Raw genomic sequence first — 24,476 nt, 5'->3', positions numbered from 1 at the left:
GATCTCTTTTCATCGATCCCTGGCATCGTCGCGGACAGACGTGTCCGGTCGCTCGTTAACCAACACTGCCGCCCTAATTCTAACGTATTTCCGAACGGAGAACAGTAAGACAAGTTTTAAATAAAAATCCATCGATCACCACTGATTGTCATTGAGCGGCCAGACAAAGAGAAAGACTAAGGAACCGTGTTGTACTTGAGGTCGGAACATGTATTGGCGAAACAGTTTGGTACGAAAATGGAGCTGATACGCGTTCGTAGAGGCCGTTTCGAAGGGGCACAGTCGTCGAGAGAAACGAGAGAGAACTGGGAGAAAGATCTGCGCGCTGGAGGAAAGAAGAAAATCGTGTAAATAAGTAGAAATTGTTTTTTATCGTTGAAAGGAAAAAAGACAAAATGAATCATTTGAACGAGATCGAGAAATTCATTCGTTACGCTACTCGTCACGCGGACAGAAGTGGTACGCAATTAATGTTTCTGTATATATATACATATACATATATATATATATATATATATATATGTATGTTTAGTGGGTGTGTGTGTGTGTATGTATATATATACTTACGTATGTACATGTATACATACTGTATCGTCATTATTGCATATACATGTATACATAACACGCATACACAAAATACATATACATATATATTTTTTTTTTAATCCGCGTAGATGAATATACTCTGCAAAAGAGAAAGAGAAAACGCGTTAAATAAGATAAAAGAGAGAGAGAGAGGCAGCTAATTACAGTTTTTCAGCGATCTTTGTGAAAGCTCGCGATCATTTTTAATTAAAACGAAAAGAAATTTCGCCGACCGCCCGGTCTCATTACACTCCCGACAATGACAGCGAACTGTCGGGTACTCGGCAAATATTTTACAAATACCGATGTTTATATTATACAGAGAACAAAAAAAGAAACAAACAGAGAAAACGATGAAAAAGATGCATCCAACTTAGGTACCTTGAGTCGAGATGAGAAAATTATATGATAAATATAAATATATATATATATATAAATATAAATATTATCGGCAAATTGTTATATGCTATATGATAATTTCTAAATTAGACGAACGGAGAGGTCGCGTATGGATGTACATGTATGTATACAGACTGCGTTTTACTAGAGTAATCATAATTAAGTACGAACTAAGAATAATGTACATAATAATCCGTTTGAAACTGACTTCGTCGTCGCAGTCGCGGTTTAAGAATCGAGAAACGAAATACGTGAGGGGGGAAGTACAATGGGAACTTTTCGGATCACGTCTCTTTTTTCATTCGATCGGAAACACCTGCACGCCACCACTACCAGCACGTGGATTTTTATCGTTCATAGTACATATTCGGTTTTGAATCGAGACGCTTTAGGGTTTAAGGTTCTTCGCGAGCAAGCAGGATCAGGATTCAAAAGAACGTGAATTCCGTCGAGCATGTGTGCGAGGAATCCGGAGGAGTATTCAAAATTCGGCGATCGGTTCGACGGGTGCCCAAATAAATTCTCGTCGCGACGATTTAATATACCGATGTGTAATCGCAAATGGAGTGCGAACGGAAACAAGAAAGTTTTCGTGAGCGACATATTTTTTTCGAAGATGAGACCTTTTATAGAAAATTGTACGGGTACTTGGAAATTTGCTTCGGTTATACGTAAACGTGAACTGCATCTGCACCAAATGGTCAAACGTTTTCTCTCCTGGTGAAGGAATAAAATTTCAATAATCGATCACAGGGATTCAGGGAGAAAAGTAACGTCTTCGACCTTAAAATCGTCATTTACATCAGAATATCTTGATAAATGAAAGAGGGAAGCCGGTCCATGAAACGCGGCCTTTTGTTAATTACCTACGGTTGCTTTCTCACGTAATCGTCTCTTTTAACAGTCCGCCTTCTCAACGAAGCTAAGGGATTTCTTCGTTATCAATATTTCGTATCGTTTATTTATCTTTTCGTATTCCGTTTGGTGATTCTCATTTTGACAGATCACGAAAGCGTAGAAGCATTGCGTGTACGAGTTACGCCTGATCGAACTAATTGGCAATTTTAATTATTTGACAAAAGCATCGTAACATAAGGCATTGAGAAGCCTTAATTGAACAAATTTATGTACATATACATATGATTACAGTAATACTTGTTGCTTTCGTTTTAATAATCTTTCGGTTATATCTTTTCACGCTCGACAATAGATGCTGTCTCCGCCGGCGGAGCCTGGGTCTATTTTTACCCAAAATGTGAAAATCGTTATTCAGTCACCGAGTGAATAATACCGAGTGAGTTTAATATAAATTAAAAATTAATAATCGCCGGTGGGTAATGGGTTAACTGTTTTTTTTTTTTTGTGGCTAAACGAGTATAGAGTTTGTAACAATTTCCACGAGAATTCCGGCGTAGCTCCGAAAAATGGCGGAAACATTCTAGCGACCTCGTTCGGGGAGGCGAATCTTCCGCGATCTTCTACGGAACCGACGCAAATCTTTTTTTATTGCAAATTCGTGACGTCGAGGGGGTCCTTCGGATCGATCGTAACCGTCGAGGAACTTTTACGGAATTTCGCGATACCGCGTCGTAACGGCCGGGGTATTCAAACGATTCGAATAAATTGGAAGTATCCGAGCTATTCCGGCCGCGGTATCGCTTCCGCGCGGCAACCGGAAGTTCTCGGAAGGCCTCCGCGGCCGCACGTTATTTCGATTTGAAAGTCGAATCGCGAGCATCGATGACCCCGAGGCGTACCTACCTCCGCGATGCTCTCTCGCACACGTGCACGCACGTACACAGCTCGATGCCGGAATAGACGCGTCGCGGCGTTAGCGGTAGACTATAAACGTAATAACGATCGCATTAATTAGGTAAAGTAAATGCAACATTCCAGTAAATGAAACTCATGACAATTGATCGACGTGTTCTCCCGTGCACACGTTCCCGTTGCTGACGCTCGCTTCGCTAATCAGAAACGGAAACAACGAGGTCTCCGTCATCGCCGTCGTCGCCGTCGTCGTCGCGACGACGCTGAGAAACGAGAGCGAACGGGAATCGTGCGTCGCGTATACGTTCTTGCGAATAAATTGTAATCGAAACCAATAAGTTGTAAAACCGTACAAGTCCTGTAAGTATCTCTCTCCACCATTTTGTATCGTTTCTGTAAGATCCCTTTATTTCACCTCTTCTCTTTTCTTTTTTTTTTTTTATTTCGAATCGATAACAGCGATACTCCTTTTCTCCGAACGTTTATGTAACGATTTGCTAATGAACTTGAATAAACAAGAAATAATGTAAATTGCGAAGGCAAGGATTTTTTGATTTTCGTATCCCCGTGAGATTTTCCTCGAAATCGAGCGATTCGGCAATATTTCACTTTGATCTTTCAGATGAATCTTAAAATCTTTTTTTTTCTCTCTTTTGTAATACGTCGGAACGTGGACTTGTGTCGTTTTACGACAGATCGCGGTGTCGGTGAAATACAGGCAACGATGTAATGTAATCGCCAGGCTGATTACATTCACATTACTATCAATTGGTGCGAACTTCAGCAGGCCGATCGCCGCGCAATTTACTTTCTACAATCCCTGAATGCCTATTGTATTATCGCCGGCATGGCGGTTATCCGGTTCGACTGTCATTAGCGATAACAGCGAGCTGAAATGTTCCCGGTACTTGTAACAGCAACGTAAGGAGGGAATTATCATTCGCGGATTGTTACGAGCGATAAAAAAAAATGAAACTGGGTCTCGTTTCTTATCCGTTATCGAACGACGTGACCGCCGTACTATATCCGTACGGACTACTTCCGTAAACGTTTAGCAAAGTGATTAACACTTGTTGACATTACACGTCATACGCGCGTAGACTTTGATTCGTGCGATACGTATGAAAAGAACGGTGCTCGATAGGTGAACCATCTGTACTAGGAACAGCTGCTTCGTCAACTATTACTCATAGTTCGTGCACGCTTCTGGATCAATCGAACGCAATAACGTCGGATCAACGAGTCAATTAATTCTACGGACGACGTTCGAACCGTTTACCCTTGTTTCTCATTGTTTCCGCGGAAATATTCGTTGCAACGCGTATCGAGAGCATTTCACCGAAAATTATTATTATTATTATTATTATATATCGTTTATTTTAAAGTGGTCGCATTAACAGCTAGGCCATTAGCGACCACATCGATTACAATTGGATATAAAAGAGAAGGTTACAGTTGATATTTACATACATTGTGGTGGGTTACAGCAAAAAACAAATTTATAACATTTTATATATATATATGTCTATCAATCGATTTAAAAAACAAAAGGACGTTTCCAATATTGTTCTCGTTTCACCGAAAATTCTTTCGAACAAGAAGAACGCACACGAAACAGAGAATCTATCGGGAGAAAATTGTTGTCGTTTAGAGATTTGTGAATTGAGAACTCATGGAAAGAGAGAGACGATGTTTGTTAAGTTTTATTTGTTCGAAATCTTGACAGTCGATCGTGCGAGAACTGTTGCAAGATCAACAGGCGAAGTTTAACCCCTTAAAAGCTGTTAACGAACGCGATAACGAAACGTTACCTCGAGCTAAACTTTTATTTTTACGTTTATAAGAAAACACGTCAGAAAACTGAACTGTTTTACGATTATCGCTATTGATAGTCGGATCGAGTCTCGAAAAAATTTGTATTATATTAGTCATTACATTTTGTGATAATGTTGAGAGAAAAGGTTTGGAAACGTTGAAATTTTGCCCACGATAGCCTTTTATATATTAAACTTCGTTTTCGGTTGCTCGCCGGAGAAACTTGAAAACCTTCGTGGTGCGCATTCGCTAGATAAATATAATTGTTATCTCGTCGCTTAAACGATAAATGAAAATCATACAAAAATTCACAATAAGATAAGCTTAACTATTAATCGAAAGTAGAAGATAATTTGGAGTCCGTCAAACTTTTCAAGATTTTCGATACTGCGTAACGTTGACTATGATGAACTGCGGTCGAGCTGAAACGACGGATTAATTTTAAATATAGCAAAGAACTGTATCAAACGATTATAACACGTACGATTTAACGGGAAAAAAAGAAGAAAAAGAACAAAATATCGATTTTTAAATGATGTAAGAGCATCGGTGATGCGATGAAGTGTACTATATGCGGCGAAGCGGAGGATGGCAGTCCAGGTGCGCATATTTGCTGTGCCAATGCAATGCGTTTTCTGTACATAGTACCGTAGCCCTAATTAATATTAGTTAGACAGTAGCTGGGATCGTGTTGACGTAGGCAATGACATACACACCGGTAGAAGTAATCGATAAAAAAACACACACACACACACGGAAAAGCGACGCGAACGTTTTTCAGCGATGCGACGTATGAAAATCGTTCCTCGTGAGACTTGCCGCCATTGTGATTTTCATCGAGTGGTCGAGAACCACACGCTGGTAACGATGTTGATATTATTTAAGCCAGAGCCGGCGGAGAATTATGTCAGTTTTGTTGAGAGAGTGAGAGAGAGAGAGAGAGAGAGACAGAGAGAATGAGAGAGTGAACTATCGTTTCCGAGGATAGTTAACAAGCCTGGAGAAAGCCTGAACCGGAAATCGAACGAATCGATCCTTTTCTCCCGACGTTTGATCGAACCTCGCCTCCTACCGTTTGTGAAAGAAACTCGATCTTGCGTTACGAATCATTTTTCACGATTGTAATTTCTGTGGCAAGGGTCGACGCGACAATTAACGGTAGCATGTAATTACATGGCGCACCGTAACCCGGGAGAAAAAGCGACCTACCCTTAATCCTTTATTTGACAGAGAACAGCGGATTTTCTACGGGATTTTCTGGAGAATCTTGTAACGTTGCTTGCGAGCGCTCTATTGTATAGTAAGATTAGGCAGCCAGAGATGTATAATGCTTTTTGTACACGTGACACACGAGAGGAATCATCAAATAAAGGATTAACATGTGGATTGTACGCGCGTGCAACGGCACACGGAGTTCCAATTTGTACAATAATACTCATACTTCGGCCGGTTCGCAATGGTAACGGTTGAACCTTTTTCTTTCATTTATATATACATATATCTATATATAGACACATACACACGAGCGTGCATACATATATACAGTAGCGCACAATTAGGCGTCCGCAGTTGGGACCGAACGCGGACACTTAAGTAGGGAAGTGGCTACTGCGAATTCAACTGAAGCAAGGAGAGGGGTCGTGCGTGAGCGAAGTTATGTCAACACCGAAGCAACATCGAGCGACTTTTCGCCGCTTATTGTTGCCTTCTTCTTCTTTTGTTTGGTAAAAGCGGCGACCTGTTCCAGATACACGCAACATCCACCAAAAGTTGCTCGTTGTTACTCGAGTGTGGACATAGCTTGATGAATAATAACGGCGGACATTTAACTGTGCTTCTATTGTACGTATGTGTACAAGAAAAAAGGGGATACTATCTAATCGGTTACGTATTGCGAATAGTATTATTTACGGATATATCGACGCTACTAATTCGGCTCTCTAGTTCCGTTCTTATAAGTTTATCACCTGGTTTTGCGACGTATATTGCCTTCTTACCGTAACGCTGACCCATAACTGTCCGCGTATCATGGCGACCAACAGCTGACGTTTTACTCTAAGTTACACAAGACTTGTACGATATAAGTAATTCGATTAGGTGTTACAGGTATTATCGGTACTGGTACGATAAGAGACTCGCCAACTCCAAAGTCACGAAAGATACTCATCGTTCAAGTGGATCCGCGACTTTTGTTCTTGCTGTTAAAGTACATGCGCGCACGCCCACGGCGATTTTCTTTCTTTCTTTTCTTTTTCTTTCATTCGACAGCTGCGAGTAACGGGACGAAGTTCGCGGGAGGGAAACTGCCAAAGACGGGCGATAAATCGTTCGATCTGTTCACATTTACAAGCGAGATCAACGATCAATTTTTGTACACACCGTCATAGCCGACGAAGAAACGAAACGAAACGAAACGAAACGAAACGAAACGAAGCGAACAACCGTATCTTCGACTCGTTCGCCGAAAAATCCGATAGAAAAATGGGAACCGGAGGGAATAGAAAACGTCCGAGCAGATTATGGGTTCGCGAAACAACACTCGTACCGATTAGTTTCCACCGAGGCGGAAGTGCTGGAACCTAAATCGTCTCACACTTCGCACAAGACTGAGGAGCTTGTATATAATATATATTTAGCGCAAGTAAATACATTTGATATGAACGAGAATTATCGATTTATCAGAGAAGATTCGGTTCATCACCACGACACAATAATCGTACTAAAGAGCAGTCGTAATTTGTATATACGAATCAAGGCCCTACCGCGATATACATACATACATACATAGATACATACATACATACATACATACATACATACATACATACATACATACATACATTCGTACATACGTACTACATACATGAATACATACGTGCATATGTTACTACCGTTGTCACGGCGACTCCGTTTCTGTAAATCGTTTCGAACCTGTTTTCTAACGTAAGGAATCGTAACGCGCCGCTCCGTGAACCATTCTCGCCGTGTTCGCGAGAAAGAACAAACAAACAGAGACAAAAGCATAGAAAAAGGAACAAAAAAAAGTCCTCCTCTATTTTCCAGCAGTCCAGCAAGTCGAGGAGAACCCATACGCGTTCGAGTGCAAATGTAAAACACGGCCGATTCAGTGGACCAAAACGATTTGCCGCCTGAATTCTTATTTTTTACGTTGCTACCAGTGTCGCCAGACGAGGGGAGGGAACAGGAATCGAGGGGAAAAAGTTACCCTCCCTCTGCCGGTACCGGAGTATGCACGAAACGCGTCACGTGACCGGCCCGCGTGGGGGAATAACACGGTAGAGGGGGAAATTAGAGTGGGGGCGTAAGGTCTTGATCTGGCGACGCTGGTTGCTCCCCTTAGCGTCCGATAGAGCCGATTAAGATTGCTAGAGAAGTGGGTGATCTATTCGCGGCTGTAATCAACGAGAGGCACTAGACGAACCGTACCATCCTTCGAATTCGATTGCTACATTGATCCGCGCACCGTTAATCCTCCTACCACCTAAGAAGAACAAAAGAAAGAAAAGAAAATTAGTATGGAAAAATAATACACATCGTTATATCTCGAAGACGTATCTTTTTCACTGTAAGACTTTTATCCTCCGACATTAAGTCGTTGTCTCGAGGGTGAGTTCGTGTCTTGCTCACGATGCAACGCTGTTGTACCAAATACGGAAACGCCATCGCGACACACCGTTTCAAAAGCAGAAAAAAAAACAAAGAAACAAATGGAAAAATAATAGGGGAAACAGATTCTCGCCGATGGCTCCTATAACCGAGCGTCCGTGATGTCCAATCTAAACGGTAGTAAACGAATTAATGCGAATTATACCGCAAGGGATCCGCTTCTGAGTTACATTTACATCTACAATCCAGATATCCATACGATAACGTTAAATAGATTAAGATGAATGTCACAAGTAATGTAAACTGAGAATAATAAGATGAAATAAACGAGACGATGATTCAAATACAACAACGGTATATTTTCTGGCGTATTATCATTACATGGTTACATATGTTTTCGCAGCTTTTCTCATTTCCGTTTGGCGACCTGAACTTCGTGGCTCGACGCATACAAAATATCGTTCTCGATCAGTCTTCGGCTTCGGTACACGTTTTTACAAATTTTCTATGAAAATATTCAAATATCCGCAGAGCTGGTTTCATTATTTGGTTCACCATCGGCCTTTTTATCGTTAGACTGTGGATCTTTATGCAAAATAAAAATTGTCCAATTGTAAAAGTTAAAAAGTCGAGAATTATATAACTCTATACTTCAATTTTTCGAATGTGTTTTCAGTTTTGTGTTTAATCCACTGACTTTCGTCGTAAATGCATGAAATCCGCAGTTTATTTACTATAGAGAAATTTGTACAAAGCGAATATTGCTTAAAGAACAATGAAACCGTTTATAATTTTGTTTGGAGAAAGAATATTTGATTTGCGCAAACCTAATATATTTTTCGGACACAATTTTGAGTACATAGTATCTTATTCAATATTTCTACTGTAAAGAAATATTAAACAGAAAATTCTTGAAAATATTAACACATTATCTACCGGAAATCATTATCTACCGGATTCTTGAAAAGCTTATTAATAGACTCCCGGTAGATAAAATGTTACGCGAAAAATCGGAATGTGTTAACATTACTTGTCGCTACTTGTTGCTTAACTGTTGCAAATGAGTCATACATGTTTTTTTTTTATCATATCTTCTTACACGTAGTTACATTTGTGATTTAATACTGTTCCAAAATTCAACAATTGCCGCGAAATGCTTATCCCATTAAATACATATATAACTATTTTTGTCACTAAAACTACCGTACTGATCGAAATGACATAATTCAATTTTAAATTTAAATTATTACATAAAATCACAAAAACGCTTCTCCGCGAAATTTTGTCTGTTTGGTGCTCTTAGTGTTATTGCCTTTCCAACTGCTTTGACCTAAATGTACAAAGCGTTAATAAATAATTGATAGACTTTTAATTTTTTTATATCCAGGTATGTACCTACAACCATCTATGACAATATGATTTGGGTGACTAATTCGTTTTGCACGTTCTAAAGATATCCAAGGTGAACGTCGTTGATGACTCAACAATTATCCAGTCAGTGATTTAACTACTCATTCATTACAATCGAATAATTCAAAGTCATTTAACAAATTGCCCTACTGTAAAAATTGTATTGCACATAATTGGTCGTGATTATCGTTATCTCATACAAGATTATTCTATCTTATGATAGTAACAATCTAACATCCCCAAACTAAACTACACATTGCATATTTTAACTGTTTAATTCCTGGAAGACGAACTTGACAAAACCTCGATAAATGTTCGCCGTCAGTCCTGAATGGAACGCATTTAACGAGGCACTATCATGAAACTAGCATATACATAATCTCTGGTCCAAAAGTGTTCACAAACTTGTTCACAAATTGCAATCTCACTGGTGCAAAAAGAACACCATCTGTTAGAAACGCGTCAGAACATTTGCAATGACCTAATATTCGTATTTTAATGATAATCTCCACAACGGTAGCATTATATAATTTTTACGTCATACAAAAGCGGCTAACAAATGAAATTCCGCTTTGTATGACGCAATGATCTACAAAGTCACGCAACGATAAATAATAATTTCAACAGTTTTTGAATAATCAGTAACACAGCTCAGCAATACCCAGCGAGAAACTACTGTTGCATAATTTATACTTGAAGAAAGTCGGAAAAAAACAGTGTATTCGGAGCGCTTCGATCCGTCTAGAAGATTCTTTCCGTCGCTAATCTAATTGCTAACGATGCAACGCGTAATCGCGGGTTCTAACGACAGTACAACGAAAGCGCCTATTATTGCTATGTAGGTTCGTCGACACGCGCCCAGCGACGGGCAAAAAGCGTTTCAAAAAATATTCGAATGACAAATACATCATCAACTTGTAATTTATTTTGAATTTTCTTTTTTTTTTTTTTTGTTTTTCTTCTCACTCGTTACTTTTTCATGGCAAGAGCGACTGTTACAAAAAAACTTGTAACTCAGAACTCGTACATACCCTGCAAAACCCCGTTAATTACAATATCTGGAAGACTAGACGATGAGTTCGATTGTGCGTACGTATCACAATGAAAAGTTAATACTGGATGATGGCCAAGGGTGTTTGGATGATCGTACTGAGTATTCTCCGGGACCTTGTACGTGCTGCATAAAAAACAAAACGAGATTAATTACACATGAAAATATGGATTTTTATTAGAAGGGAAATAACACTTCGTGTTTCTCGGCCTGTCTCGTGGCCTCAGTAGTTCAAACATTTGTCAATCCAATAAAATGTATGAAACTAAATCTTCTGTGTGATGCGTTCTACATTCTTTGAATCACTCTGCGACTCCGCATCGTGATATCATAGAAATGCAGCGTGTGTGTTGTAGAGACGATATTACACAAACGCGTACCTCTTATATGACGCGGTGGCAGTCCGACTTTCTATACCCAGAAAATTGAGAACCTGTTGCTTCGTGGCTGAAAGACGCAACATTTTATGGGTGTACAGCTCCAAAGCAGCTCGTCTTTGCTCGAGCACCTTCGGCTGGCAATTTCTTACTCTCTTCGGTGGAAACGGAGGAACCTCCGCGTTCTCTTTTTTCAGCTGCAAATAAAAATCGACATAAGAGCATCTGACTTTACATCGTATAAAGCGACACGTTGATATACGATGATACATGATGATGAAACATACAGCGACTCACACGAATATTCTTACACTCTTTAAAGGGCCCGGTCTTCCGTAGATTCGCGATAAGGTAGAGTGACCACGTTACCGACAAAAATAGGCGAAAAATGGTTTTACGTGCCTCAAGTTTTCGTCCTTATATAAAAATATTTTCTCGCTGGTAATTATGCAGATATTTGGTAATATAAGCGTTAGAAGTAGGCCAACAATCGACGATGTGCATGCCGTTTTTTCACAAATTTTTAAATATTCAATATTTAGGTAAAAAAAAAAGTTGTGAAACCTTCAGTCCTTTCTCCGCAATTCCGACCAATGGCAATTTTTTCAAAATTTGCTTTTCACGTCATAGAGCAAATAAATTGCTCTGACTTCTCAAAAAATCCACGTCGTTTGGTCCACTTCGAGAGAAGTAGTCTAGATAAATCTGATGCAACTTACAAAAATTTGAAACATAATCGTGAAGCAGCTCGAAGACGTAATAGCCACCTAATGTAAATCCGCCAGTAAATTTTTTTGCTCACTTCGGATAACAGCGAGTGATACGAACGCGCTTTGAAAGACTAAAAAATACTGACTGCACATGATTTTATCATGAGTCAACTACCGGAGAACACCAGCTACATCAATCACGTATCATTATGACAAGGATGAAACGCGCTATTGATACGACTAATCGTGGTACATACACGAAATGACGTGAGTGTAATCTGTGCAACGTAAACGGCTGATGCGATGTATCCACACATAATAATTTGTCTAATTATCCCATCAAATCTGTTTGAATGTTTACCAACTGTACCCGATATACTTATGTGGTCCTGGAGCTGTTTGCAAACATTTTCGATTAGTTTCACTTCTCTGGACAAACGAAACGAATTTTTTTTCCTATTATTATAACTTAAATACTTACTTATTATTATTTTTAATGTTTTCCTAGAGGCGCATGAAACAATCTTCGAGAATTTTTTGTTCAAGTTGATCTAAGGTATTAGGATAGATTAATGTTATCAGGGATATGAAGGAGTAGAGTATGGTATGGATGAAAGAATGAGTGGCATGAGATAAAAACTGTAAACTAAAAAATAAAAATACGGGTCCATAAAGGGGACACTTGGGACTATATCCTAATTTTTTTTTAATTTCTCAATTTCCCCCTGCTATGCAAACATTTGTGAAAGAAAAACAGTTTTTTTCCGCTGACATAATTTTGATTAGATACTCTTATGTTTTCATTATTAAGCTTCTAAAAACTCATTTTCATCAGCTTGTTAGTTCAGACGTTATAATTTACGTCTTCCTTCCTCTTTCGAATGAGCCTTTTACCTGCGACAAAATATTCTTATATAAGGACGAAAACTTGAGCCACGTAAAACCATTTGTTTGCCGGTAATGTAGTCACTCTACCTTACCGCGAATCTACGAAGACCGGGCCCTTGATCGACAAAAAAGAAGAATTTATTATATTCAATTTCATAAAAACGCGAATAACAGGTATGTCGAATGTTGCTTGACAACGGTACCCGAAATAAAATCGTTTAAATACTCTTCTTATTTCACCTTGATACATGCGATCCGGTCACGTGATTCGCCCTACACAACACAAGTGCTAAAATCTCGTCTCACGATCAGTTAAACACAATTCACAATACAACAGGTGTACGCCACGTGTGTTATGTCACGCATGCGTATTTTTCAATAAATCGTAGTACACGTATCCTTGTGTGTACACTAATCTCTCGTTTATTCATGAGAATGAAAGTTGAATGGGAGAATATGTATAGTGCTGTATGTACATAGTTCCGTGCATTGATACAAATTGCAGAAAAAGACGGATGTATTTCTATCTCATGTTTTCTTCTTCTGCGACGCATGCCTCGTAACGATGATTCTATGAATATTTTTAGTTTAATATTCGTCAGCGGATGAAATAAATATGTCTAGATTTTCGTTCTTGTGGCTTTATTGCAATATATAATTCACTCTACAATACGACGGAATTGGTTGTTAAAGTGAAAATGTTGAAACATGAAGAGTAAAAAAATCAAGGATTCTGGATGTGAGACGCGAGAAACTTGAATACGTACATTCGGGGAATACTAATTTTAGAATTTTCAATAACAAAGAATGATATGTCCAAGGAAGCGCAGAAATAAGTAGCATACCGTGCGATGTAGCGCGCTGAATTCACTGTATCGTCTCTCGACGAAATATCGGGTACCGCTTTTCGTCTCCAATACTTCGATGCAGTAAACATAATAGGGCTTGCCGTGTGACACTTCAGCCAAACGGTATCCGCTGATGAAAACTTGATACATTGCATCGCTAGCTATTTTCTAAAGTCTTGAAACAACCGTAATAAACTGCTATCACCACACCAAAGTGAAACTCCACGAAAAACACAGCGCTCTACTTTCAATCTTTACTGGCGCCTGTCAGCGCCTGTCACGCAGCCAGGAATCTACTATGTATTTATTGTACGACTGTATTGTCAGCTGCACCACTACAGAAAATCAGATGTAGAAAATAGTAGTGCCAACTAGTTAACTGTACATCGCCCTACATCGACAATCGGAACTGTTGCGTGGCCTTCTAGGGAATTACATTTTAGTAGATTCGAATTCGTGGAATGGTACCCGTGCTAAAAAAAACACGGACCAATTGGAGTGCAGGTACAGCGGAAAGATTTCGGCCCAGCCAATGCCAACACCACACTCAGCAGGGCTGTGCTCTGATTGGTCCGTGATTTTGAAGCCACAGACAACATTTCCGCAAAGGAAAAAGTTACTTCAAATGATCTTAGGAATCACACCCTTCAAGGAAGTACAACATTTCTGGAACACCCTGTATACCATGTTTTCATTAAAGAAAATCATTAAAGAAAAATTTTAATCCGTCTTCTGCTTCTTAGAATTGTTCCAAAAAATGTTTATTTTGCATAAAGATTCGCAGTCTAGTTATAATATTCTTTCCAAAATGCCTTACAATTATTGAGGGTTAACATAAGCAGTTAGGAAAAGAAAATATAAATATTGTTTAGTTTATAATTTGCAATAAATGTATATGATTAATTATAATGTTTATTGAATAAATTGTATTTTATTATTGTATCAAGTTATAAATACTTAATTTCATTATGCATAGTAAAAATGTTAAATTTCCCGCGCATTACCCAGTTAGTAGTAATACATACCGCATGAAGGTATTAGTATCGTATTAACAAAAAAATGTATTGAGTTGTACGACTCTGATTTATTTTAATAGGTTTCAGTCGCGATCTTTAAATCAACAAACTTCAGATGACAACATTACAAAGATTGCAATGTATGCTAACCTATACGGAATGTGACTTCAGTTTATAACATTTGTCAACAGTATAATTCGCAATGTATTCAATATGCAAAAGCACTCATCCTGCTACAGGAGTAGAACATGCAATAACATGTTATTTTTTCAATCGTTTGGAAAAATGTCTTGTGGTAGCAGGCGCAAATATCATCAGAGTATTTCGTTTAATACCGGACGTTGATATAACAAAAAAAGAAAAATACACAGGTACAGTCATCTATTTTTTCACTTATAATTCGTAATTCGGTGCGTTTTGTTATGTACTTTAAGAATATGAAAGTTATGTGAAAACATTTTCATTTAACATTAACACGTTCACGTCAGCATGTACCAGCGGTGATAGAAGCATGGCTCTTCTCATCGAGCGTCGTCGTGAACATGTTAAAAAATAATGTTAATAGGTCAGTACTCATAAAATCAATGTTTTCTTTTCTTAGAATCACGACCTCCAAAAATGAAATTAGAATGTTTAGCACAATATACACTACATGGAAATGTAATGTCAATGCAAGCTGTTGCTCTTGTTGGATCTCAAAGGGATTCTTTACTATTAAGTTTTCGTGATGCAAAACTATCAGTTGTAGAATATGATCAAGATATACATGATCTGAGGACAGTATCTTTACACTATTTTGAAGAAGAAGAAATACGAGTAATTATATTCAATTTTGATATATTTTTAGATAATTACAATGTTTCTATGGAAGACAGTCTTATGAATTTTTTCAGGATGGATGGACAAATCATCATCATATTCCTATTGTTAGAGTAGATCCTGAAGGACGATGTGCTGTAATGTTAATATACGGCAGAAAACTAGTTGTATTACCTTTTAAAAAAGATCCAAGTCTAGATGATGGAGATTTATTAGATAATACAAAAGCCTTATCTAACAAAACTCCTATACTATCATCGTACATGATAGTATTAAAAAGTTTAGAGGAAAAAATGGACAACGTAATAGATTTACAATTTTTACATGGTTATTATGAACCTACATTATTAATATTGTACGAACCAGTAAGGACATTCTCAGGGTAAGCTTCAAATTTTCATTTGAAAATTTAATAAAGTAATAGAATATTAATTTGACATAATTATAGGCGTATTGCAGTCAGACAAGATACTTGTGCTATGGTTGCAATATCATTAAATATTCAACAAAGAGTGCATCCCATAATTTGGTCTGTATCAAATTTACCATTTGATTGCTATCAAGCAGTACCAGTAAAGAAACCACTTGGCGGAACATTAATTATGGCTGTCAATTCTCTCATTTATCTAAATCAAAGTATACCACCATATGGAGTATCTTTAAATAATCTAGCAGAAACTAGTACAAATTTTCCATTAAGTTAGTATTAATTGAATATTCCACCTAGCTACATTTCGTACACATTTCACAACATATTTAAATTTACTAATGTTCTGTATAATTATAGAACCTCAAGAAGGGGTGAAAATTAGTTTAGAAGGCTCTCAAGTTGCATTTATTTCTTCAGACCGATTAGTAATTTCATTGAAGAGTGGAGAATTATATGTATTGTCTTTATTTGCTGATAGTATGCGTTCTGTAAGAGGTTTCCACTTTGACAAAGCTGCAGCAAGTGTTTTAACTTCGTGTGTGAGTACAATGAAAACAGATATAAGTTTCTCTATGCAGGTTGTACATGTATAATTACTTGTAGGTGTGTATGTGTGAAGATAATTATCTGTTTCTGGGATCACGTCTGGGTAATTCACTTCTATTAAGGTTTATTGAAAAGGAATCAGAAAATTTACAGAACACGTACGAAAATGAAATAATAATTGAAGACAATGAAACAGAGGAAACTCCAGCGAAGAAAGTGAAACAAGACTTTATAGGTGATTGGATGGCATCTGATGTATTAGATATAAAAGATCCAGAAGAGTTGGAAGTGTATGGAAGCGAAACGCATACATCCATTCAAATTACATCATACATATTTGAGGTATACATATATAAAAATATATTTAAAAAAATATTGAGCAAGCTTCTTATGCTATTCAATAAATTGATTAGGTGTGCGATAGTTTATTAAATATTGGACCATGTGGCAATATATCCATGGGTGAACCAGCTTTTTTATCAGAAGAATTTTCACATAGTCAAGATCCCGATGTTGAACTTGTGACAACCTCTGGCTATGGTAAAAATGGTGCCTTGTGTGTACTTCAACGTTGTATTCGACCTCAGGTGATTTTGTTATTAAAATTTGAAATTAATAAAATCTGTCAAATTACACAAAATTCTTGCATTTATTTAATAAAGATATTTGATTATAAAATAGGTTGTAACTACATTTGAATTACCAGGCTGCGAAGATATGTGGACAGTCATTGGTGCACTAAATGACGATGAACATGTAAGACCAGAAGCAGAAGGTTCACATGCTTTTTTGATTTTAAGTCAAGAAGACTCAACAATGGTACTGAAACCAATATATTTTTACTATTTACCGTTCTTTCGTTTTTAACTGCAAATACATATAATATAATGTTATTTCCAGATATTACAAACTGGTCAAGAAATTAATGAAGTAGATCAAAGTGGATTCAGTACGCAAGGGAGTACAGTATTTGCTGGTAATCTTGGTGCAAATAGATATATAGTCCAAGTTACTCAAATGGGTGTACGACTTTTACAAGGAATTGAGCAGGTTCATATTAATATTGATAAAATAAATAAGTATTTGCATGTATACTTATAGAAAATGTTGGATACAGCTATACATATCATAATTATAGATCCAACACATGCCTATAGATCTTGGGTGTCCAATTATACATGCAAGTTGTGCAGATCCTTATGTAACATTACTGTCTGAAGATGGACAAGTTATGTTATTGACACTCAGAGAAGGACGGGGGACTGCGAAATTACACGCTCAGGCAGCGAATCTTCTATTCGTATGTTAATAATGTTGTGCCATTTCGTACTTTATCGTTATACTATATGTAATTAAATTTTTCACCATTTATCTTTTAGCGTCCTCAAATAGAAGCACTATGTGCTTACAGAGATGTCAGTGGAATATTCACAACACAATTACCTGAAAATGTAGAAGACGAAGTACCTGAAGAAGAACATAATGTAGAAGAACCACCTATAGTTGGTAATATTGACAATGAAGACGATTTACTTTATGGTGATGCACCAGCTTTTCAAATGCCTGTACCTACGCATACTAAAGTAGCTGATGGATCATCAAAAAAAGCCCCTTGGTAGTTCTTTCAATAATATTTTTAATTTTTGGTAGGTCTATCCAGGGCTTGAAAACTGTTATAATATCGGTTTCGATTCTTAAAACAGTTATGAAGTGCCTTTATTTCGAAGAACCGTAGTTCCAGCTAATATCAGTTTCGATTACAGTTCTCATTTGGGTTCTTGTAACGGTTATAGTACGATTATAGAGTCAACGAATCGATTCTATGACCGTAAGAGTCGAAAAAATAACTGTTTGGTTCTTCATAACTGTTTTAATCAGAACAATTTTAAACAATTATGTTCGGAACCGTTTCAAACCCTGATCCTACCTTTATTCTTCTATACAAAGTATTGATAAAGTTTTTTTTTTTATAGGTGGCAAAAGCATTTACAGGAAATAAAACCAACGTACTGGTTATTAGTATATAGAGATAGTGGAACACTAGAAATTTATTCCCTTCCTGATTTACGCTTGTCCTATCTCATTCGTAATTTTGGATACGGACAATATGTATTACACGACAGTATGGAGTCTACAACGCTACAAACAGCTCCTATTAACGAGATTCCTAATCCTGAAATGCAGGTACTGTAAATCAACTAAACCATTGAAGTATACAAACACTTTTATATAAAAATGTTCTACTGCAGGTGCGAGAAATTTTAATGGTGGCATTGGGTCATCATGGAAATAGACCAATGCTTTTAGTGAGACTCGATTCAGAACTTCAAGTATATCAAACATATAAATATCCAAAGGGACACTTAAAATTAAGATTTAAAAAATTGGATCATGGTATACTATCAGGACACATCAAGTAAAAACACTGTATTTTTTAAGTTATTGCTTTCTGTTAAATTGATTTATTATAAATTTCAAGAATAATTTCTATTTTTCAGATCAACCCCGAAAGACGAAGAAATGCCTATGATGAACGAGACTCGACATTGTATGATGCGTTATTTTAGTAATATTGCTGGATACAATGGTGTATTTATTTGTAGTGATTATCCACATTGGATATTCCTCACAGGACGCGGTGAATTGCGCAATCATCCAATGGGTATCGATGGTCCTGTTACATCGTTTGCACCGTTCAATAATGTAAATTGCCCGCAAGGCTTTCTTTATTTCAATAGAAAGGTACGTTCACATTTTTATCCATTATTATCGTTACTGGCATAGTTATTTTGTAATCATATTAACATTTTTTGACTTATAGGAAGAGTTAAGAATATGCGTTTTACCAACTCATTTATCATACGATGCTCCATGGCCTGTTCGTAAAGTACCATTGCGATGTACACCACATTTTGTTACATATCATCTTGAAAGTAAAACTTATTGCGTTATAACCAGTATAGCTGAACCACTAAAAAGCTATTATAGATTTAATGGCGAAGACAAGGTACAAAAACTGGACTATATATGTAGTGTATTTTTTGTAGTATATTCTCAAAAAGTAGTCTTACATTTGATATGGTCATTTTTTCTTATTTCTTAAGGAATTTACGGAGGAAGATAGATCAGAAAGATTCATTTACCCTTCACAAGAACAATTTTCAATAGTATTATTCTCACCAGTTTCGTGGGAAACTATTCCCAACACTAAAATTGAATTAGATCAGTGGGAGCACGTCACTTGTCTAAAAAATGTATCTTTGGCGTATGAAGGTACACGATCTGGCTTAAAGGGTTACATAGTATTAGGAACAAATTATAACTATGGTGAAGATATTACAAGCAGAGGAAGGGTAAAATCATCATTAAAAGAATTAATCGTTGGTATGAAATTGTTTTAATTATGAAAATTTGTTTATAGATACTCATATTTGACATAATTGAAGTTGTTCCCGAACCTGGTCAACCATTAACAAAAAATCGATTTAAACAAATTTATGCAAAAGAACAGAAAGGTCCAATAACTGCCATTACTCAAGTCTCGGGTTTTCTAGTCTCAGCAGTTGGACAAAAAATATATATCTGGCAGCTAAAAGACAATGACCTCGTTGGAGTTGCATTTATAGATACACAGATCTACATTCATCAAATGCTAAGCATAAAAAGTTTAATTTTAATAGCCGATGTTTATAAGTCAATTAGTTTATTAAGATTCCAAGAAGAGTATCGAACATTATCCCTTGTTAGTAGAGTAAGTAGACATCTATTTACAGTTTTTACATTTATAATGACTAATAATGATTTATAATGACTAAATATATGTATATCGTTTAAGGACTTTAGACCGGCAGAAGTATACACCATTGAATATTTAATTGATAACAGTAACTTAGGATTTCTTGTGGCGGATGGTGAAAGTAACGTAGCCTTATTCATGTATCAACCAGAATCAAGAGAAAGCTTGGGTGGTCAGAAATTGATCAGAAAAGCTGATTTTCACTTAGGTCAAAAGATAAATACGTTCTTTCGAATTAAATGTAGAGTTTCGGATCTTGCAAATGATAAGAAACAATTCTCAGGGGCAGATAAAAGACACGTCACTATGTATGGTACGTTGAAATTAAGAAATTAAGAAGAGTAAATCAAAATAAAATTACATTATTCCCATTTTGTTATAGCATCTCTTGATGGAAGTCTTGGTTATATTTTGCCTGTGCCAGAAAAAACGTATCGAAGATTACTTATGTTACAAAATGTTTTGGTGTCACATATTTGTCATATTGCTGGTTTAAATCCCAAAGCATATCGGTAATCATTTTATTAAAATTAATTGTATATTACAAATAGGAGATTATTATCGTTACAAATAACGAATTTTCTTTCTTTCAGTACTTACACAAGTTTTATCCGCACTCAAGGAAATCCTGCGAGGGGCATCATTGATGGGGATTTAGTTTGGCGTTACCTCTTCTTACCCAACAACGAAAAAATAGATGTAGCCAAAAAGATAGGAACACGTGTACAGGAAATAATAGAAGATCTTACAGAAATAGATCGACAAACAGCACACTTTTAATAATATTGCGTTTTTCCATTTTATATGAATAAATCTTTTTAAAAATATTTCCAATTATTTAGTAAATACAGATGTATTTTTACATTCTTACGTTTTAGATTGAACTTATTAATTATGATAATAACGATTTCTATTATTTCCCTAGTGTGTAAAAATTCTCAAGTGTGAATATAAACCAACCTGAACAATGTAAATATACTAATGTTAATTAGAATGAATTTCGTGTGAAACAAAATCTATTGTCGACTTCGGAAAAAGCTAAATTTGACAGTAATTTCCTTTCGTAAATATAGATGTATGTTTAAATTGATATTGAACAACTTTCATCGAATTAGTTAAGTAAATATAATTTAAAATTGACTTCGCATCATGATGGGCTCATCATCAAGAGTTCAGTCTTTTGTATCAGTAAACTTATCTGAAGGTCGAATCCAGGCTTCAAGACGATCAACGAGACGTATTACTCAACGTAGTATGTATTAATAAATTATGTACATGCATAAAACATTACTAATTATGAATACAACACTTGAAATACACATGCAGTTGTGTTATTGTAAAAAAAGAAATAAATTTTATACATACATATCTGAACGTATATTTTCTGATATTGATCAAACAATTACCAACCACATATAGCAGTTCAGGTAGCATAGGTAATTGCTAAAGTTTTATCAAAGTGTATGTATAAGAAAAAAGTGAATCAGTAAGTAAAATATGTACAGGTATTTGTAAGGATATCTAATATGATTTAGTTAGGGCAATTAACTTAGGGTATAGATTTATACAATAATGCATTACAATACAACATATAAATAGCAGTAGTTCAAATTTTACTTTAATATTTTAAGTTTACAAACTTATATATATTTAAAATTTTGATATGCAGTGTCTGTAGTAGAACCAACATTACTAGAGAAAAGGCTTTCTGAAGCATTTGATGTATTTGATACTTCAAAAATCGGTGAAATAGATGTTAGAGACTTAGGAACTATTATTAGAGCATTGGGATGTGTTATCACTGAAACTGAATTGCAAGAGATACAAGTTGAATTGGAAGATGTAGAAAATAATTCTGTGCCGCTAAATAGATTTGTAGAATACATGAACAAAGCCATTAATGAACGCAAGTTAGTTATATACGAATTTTATCTTTATTCTGTTTACATGTGCGTATATCTTATTTACACTTTAATTTAAATTTTATATTTAGATTTAAACCAGCTGAACCAGAGGACTTGTTGAAAGCATTTCAATTGTTGGATCCTGAAAATCGTGGCTACATAATGCATGATGTTTTAGAAAAAGCAATTATGGAAATTGGAGAACCATTTTCACAAGAAGAAGTAGCTGACATGATGGTTATTGCATGTGACCCAGAAACAAAAAAAATTAACTACGAACATTATATTAATTTATTAATTGTATGTATGAAATTTTTCTGTGGAAGACACAATTTTTCGAATACAAAACGATTTTTATTAAAACTATCATAAATGATACAAAGAACATTTCTAAATGACATTTATAGGTAAAAATACCTACTGAAAAAAATGTATATTCGATTGTTGATGACATGGATGCAGCTAAATTAGCAGCTGCTCCTAAGAAACGTAGATTAGAAGACCTTCTTACCGGTTTTAAAGTAACTTAATTTATCTAAAAGATCTCATTTTAAAATTACTTAACGGGAAATTTTTGTGTAACAGCTATGAAACTAAAAAGTGATTTTTAGCATTTTCATTGATGTATGCAATCAAATCGATTTTTCAACCTGTTACACGAGAATTCCCCTTTAAAAGAATAGCATTCGATACATGAATCACATTGAATAATAAAATTTGTTAATATTACAATGTGTAGAAAATATATTTAAAATATTTATCATATTTCCTCTTTAGATATATAATATACAAATATATTGGTATAAAAAATATTCGATTAACACTTTTTCAAATTACATATCAACATTATCTTATTATATACATATAAAAATCTATTAAGTCTTATAGTTTTGAAAAAACTGGATGTTCGGATTTAATAGCTTGTGCCATAGCCGCATTTGCAAAATCTTCACTTTGAAGCATAGTTTGATTATGCAGTGCCTATGAAATTAGTTAAGAAATAATATATTTATATTTGTGATAATAACAATTGTATTGTTTTAGGTGGAATGATAATATAGAAGCTTACAATATGATCTAAACCCTCTTGAACAGAATGGTCCCTTGAGTAAACCAAACTTAACTTGGAACCTTGCACTGCAACTGGACTTTGACTTGCTATTTTATCTGCAAGTTCCATTGTTCCTTTTAATAAGCTGAAAGAAGCATAAAATATAGCAAGACTTTTTAGCCAGTGTTATACATTAATTACATGTGTTGAAAAACAGTTTTACCTTTCTTGGGTTTCAAATAAGCAACTAACGAAGCCATGTTGCAAGGCTTCAGAAGCTGTAAATTTCCTTGCAGTATATACGAGTTCTCTAACCAAACTATCGGAACCTATAATTTTGGGAAATCTTTGCAATGTTCCCACATCTGCAGCCATACCTATAGCAACTTCCTTAATTTGAAACCATGCATCTGAAGAGCAGTAGCGAATATCAGCTGCCGATACCATGTCTACGCCAGCACCAATACATGGTCCATGTATAGCTGCAATTACAGGCTTTGGACACTAAAAGATTGTAAAGATAAACAATATTATGAAGATATGAAATAAAAATTAATATCAAACTTTAAAAAATGTATAAATGTTAAAGATGTAGTAAAAAACCTTCTCTATTGCATTAAAGCTATCTTGATAGTCTTTTATCTTTAATTGCATTATTTTACATTTGCGTGCAATATCTTGTTGTTCTGCTAATTTTGGCGCAAAATTCACCATATCTTGAAGATCAATTCCTATAAAGTTAATTGTAAAGTGATTTAAAGATAATATTAAAAAATAACTGTACATAACAGAACAGTTATTATACCTGCAGTGAATACTTTATCATCACCCGAAATTATAATAACTCTGCATTCTGGATCTATTGCTAACTCGTTGAAACACATTTTAAATTCTCTAGGAAATCATAAAATTAATAATAATTTTAAATACAGTAATCAAAATATTAATACATACCTCCACATAACATCATTCATAGCATTGAGTTTTTTAGGTCTATTCAATTGCACCATATAAATAAATTGCTTTGGCACAAATATTTTCAATGTTTTGAATTTTTCACGACCGTGTTCACTACTGTAATTCATTTTGCAATAATGTTGTACTCCTAAAATAAAATAATTCTCATTGACAAAATGTAATAACTTTATATATATATAATTTGCAAATCACTTTTCAATTACATAAACTAATGTATTATTCAATACTAATAAATGCAAAAAGCTCGTACGTGTTTTTAAAGCATTATTGCTTGCAAACAAATGACGTTTAACGATGTGCAAAATCATTTTCGAAACAATTTTCCAAACAATATGGAAGTAATGACTATTGCATATTTCTTATCAATACAGTATATTTGTATGTATTTGTATATCCTACATAAATATTTAAAAATGAAATGTTCTTTACTTTCAGGAGAACAATGAAGTGAGTCGA

At 35.6% G+C, this 24,476-nt stretch overlaps 4 protein-coding genes across 6 annotated transcripts; 2 read left to right on the top strand and 2 right to left on the bottom strand.

The window, feature by feature from the left end:
- Positions 1-8,534: 8,534 nt before the first annotated feature.
- On the bottom strand, positions 8,535-13,823 carry LOC143358411 (sorting nexin-24). 2 transcript variants are annotated; one of them, XR_013082950.1, is made up of 4 exons: positions 13,478-13,823; positions 11,038-11,231; positions 9,296-10,783; positions 8,535-9,247 (listed from the first exon to the last, which is right to left on the bottom strand). XR_013082950.1 is itself a non-coding variant. In XM_076795547.1 (3 exons), exons 1-3 carry the CDS (start codon positions 13,628-13,630, stop codon positions 10,621-10,623), a joined length of 510 nt encoding a protein of 169 aa, XP_076651662.1. In that variant the 5' UTR covers positions 13,631-13,823; the 3' UTR covers positions 8,535-10,620. The 2 variants fall into 2 exon arrangements, 1 of the variants encoding a protein (XP_076651662.1); XM_076795547.1 differs by having other exon boundaries at positions 8,535-10,783.
- Positions 13,824-14,598: 775 nt separating this feature from the next.
- Positions 14,599-21,440, top strand: Cpsf1 (cleavage and polyadenylation specificity factor subunit 1). Its single transcript, XM_076794215.1, has 20 exons — positions 14,599-14,867; positions 15,098-15,312; positions 15,390-15,697; positions 15,764-16,014; positions 16,103-16,284; positions 16,349-16,633; positions 16,705-16,878; positions 16,973-17,110; positions 17,192-17,341; positions 17,430-17,591; positions 17,671-17,906; positions 18,265-18,475; positions 18,541-18,707; positions 18,790-19,033; positions 19,113-19,298; positions 19,396-19,644; positions 19,713-20,042; positions 20,127-20,400; positions 20,470-20,599; positions 20,681-21,440. The coding sequence occupies exons 1-20, from the start codon at positions 14,699-14,701 to the stop codon at positions 20,865-20,867; spliced, it is 4,248 nt and encodes a 1,415-aa protein (XP_076650330.1). The 5' UTR covers positions 14,599-14,698; the 3' UTR covers positions 20,868-21,440.
- A 71-nt stretch (positions 21,441-21,511) lies between these two features.
- Positions 21,512-23,171, top strand: LOC143357912 (dynein regulatory complex protein 8). 2 transcript variants are annotated; one of them, XM_076794612.1, is made up of 4 exons: positions 21,512-21,573; positions 21,757-21,997; positions 22,081-22,291; positions 23,036-23,171. In XM_076794612.1, coding segments are annotated over exons 1-4 (462 nt in total). In that variant the 5' UTR covers positions 21,512-21,572; the 3' UTR covers positions 23,045-23,171. The 2 variants fall into 2 exon arrangements, with proteins under 2 accessions (XP_076650727.1, XP_076650728.1); XM_076794613.1 differs by lacking the exon at positions 23,036-23,171 and adding an exon at positions 22,399-22,644.
- LOC143357911 (delta(3,5)-Delta(2,4)-dienoyl-CoA isomerase, mitochondrial) lies at positions 22,773-24,449 on the bottom strand. Its single transcript, XM_076794611.1, has 7 exons — positions 24,271-24,449; positions 23,997-24,147; positions 23,848-23,936; positions 23,646-23,773; positions 23,266-23,546; positions 23,061-23,187; positions 22,773-22,972 (listed from the first exon to the last, which is right to left on the bottom strand). Exons 1-7 carry the CDS (start codon positions 24,326-24,328, stop codon positions 22,874-22,876), a joined length of 933 nt encoding a protein of 310 aa, XP_076650726.1. The 5' UTR covers positions 24,329-24,449; the 3' UTR covers positions 22,773-22,873.
- Positions 24,450-24,476: the final 27 nt, after the last annotated feature.

Source organism: Halictus rubicundus, chromosome 10 (genome assembly GCF_050948215.1).
Source record: "Halictus rubicundus isolate RS-2024b chromosome 10, iyHalRubi1_principal, whole genome shotgun sequence".
In the NCBI taxonomy this organism is placed as follows: domain Eukaryota; kingdom Metazoa; phylum Arthropoda; class Insecta; order Hymenoptera; family Halictidae; genus Halictus; species Halictus rubicundus.
The sequence above is the reverse complement of the archived record's forward strand: the minus strand, read 5'-3'. Positions and strand labels throughout refer to the sequence as shown.

Bases quoted from the DNA above. Each gene is read 5' to 3' on its own strand.
- LOC143358411 (XM_076795547.1), bottom strand. From the start codon at position 13,630: ATGTATCAAGTTTTCATCAGCGGATACCGTTTGGCTGAAGTGTCACAC. The intron at 11,232-13,477 runs GTATGCTACTTA...TTTTATTTGCAG, and splicing joins TCAGCGCGCTACATCGCACG to CTGAAAAAAGAGAACGCGGA. The intron at 10,784-11,037 runs GTACGCGTTTGT...TTTTTTATGCAG, and splicing joins GCCACCGCGTCATATAAGAG to CACGTACAAGGTCCCGGAGA.
- Cpsf1 (XM_076794215.1), top strand. From the start codon at position 14,699: ATGTATTCAATATGCAAAAGCACTCATCCTGCTACAGGAGTAGAACAT. The intron at 18,476-18,540 runs GTACTGTAAATC...GTTCTACTGCAG, and splicing joins TTCCTAATCCTGAAATGCAG to GTGCGAGAAATTTTAATGGT. The intron at 18,708-18,789 runs GTAAAAACACTG...TCTATTTTTCAG, and splicing joins ATACTATCAGGACACATCAA to ATCAACCCCGAAAGACGAAG.
- LOC143357912 (XM_076794613.1), top strand. The intron at 21,998-22,080 runs GTTAGTTATATA...TTTTATATTTAG, and splicing joins AAAGCCATTAATGAACGCAA to ATTTAAACCAGCTGAACCAG. The intron at 22,292-22,398 runs GTATGTATGAAA...TGACATTTATAG, and splicing joins ATTATATTAATTTATTAATT to GTAAAAATACCTACTGAAAA.
- LOC143357911 (XM_076794611.1), bottom strand. From the start codon at position 24,328: ATGATTTTGCACATCGTTAAACGTCATTTGTTTGCAAGCAATAATGCT. The intron at 24,148-24,270 runs GTACGAGCTTTT...ATTTTATTTTAG, and splicing joins CAATAATGCTTTAAAAACAC to GAGTACAACATTATTGCAAA. The intron at 23,774-23,847 runs GTATAATAACTG...TTAACTTTATAG, and splicing joins TGATAAAGTATTCACTGCAG to GAATTGATCTTCAAGATATG.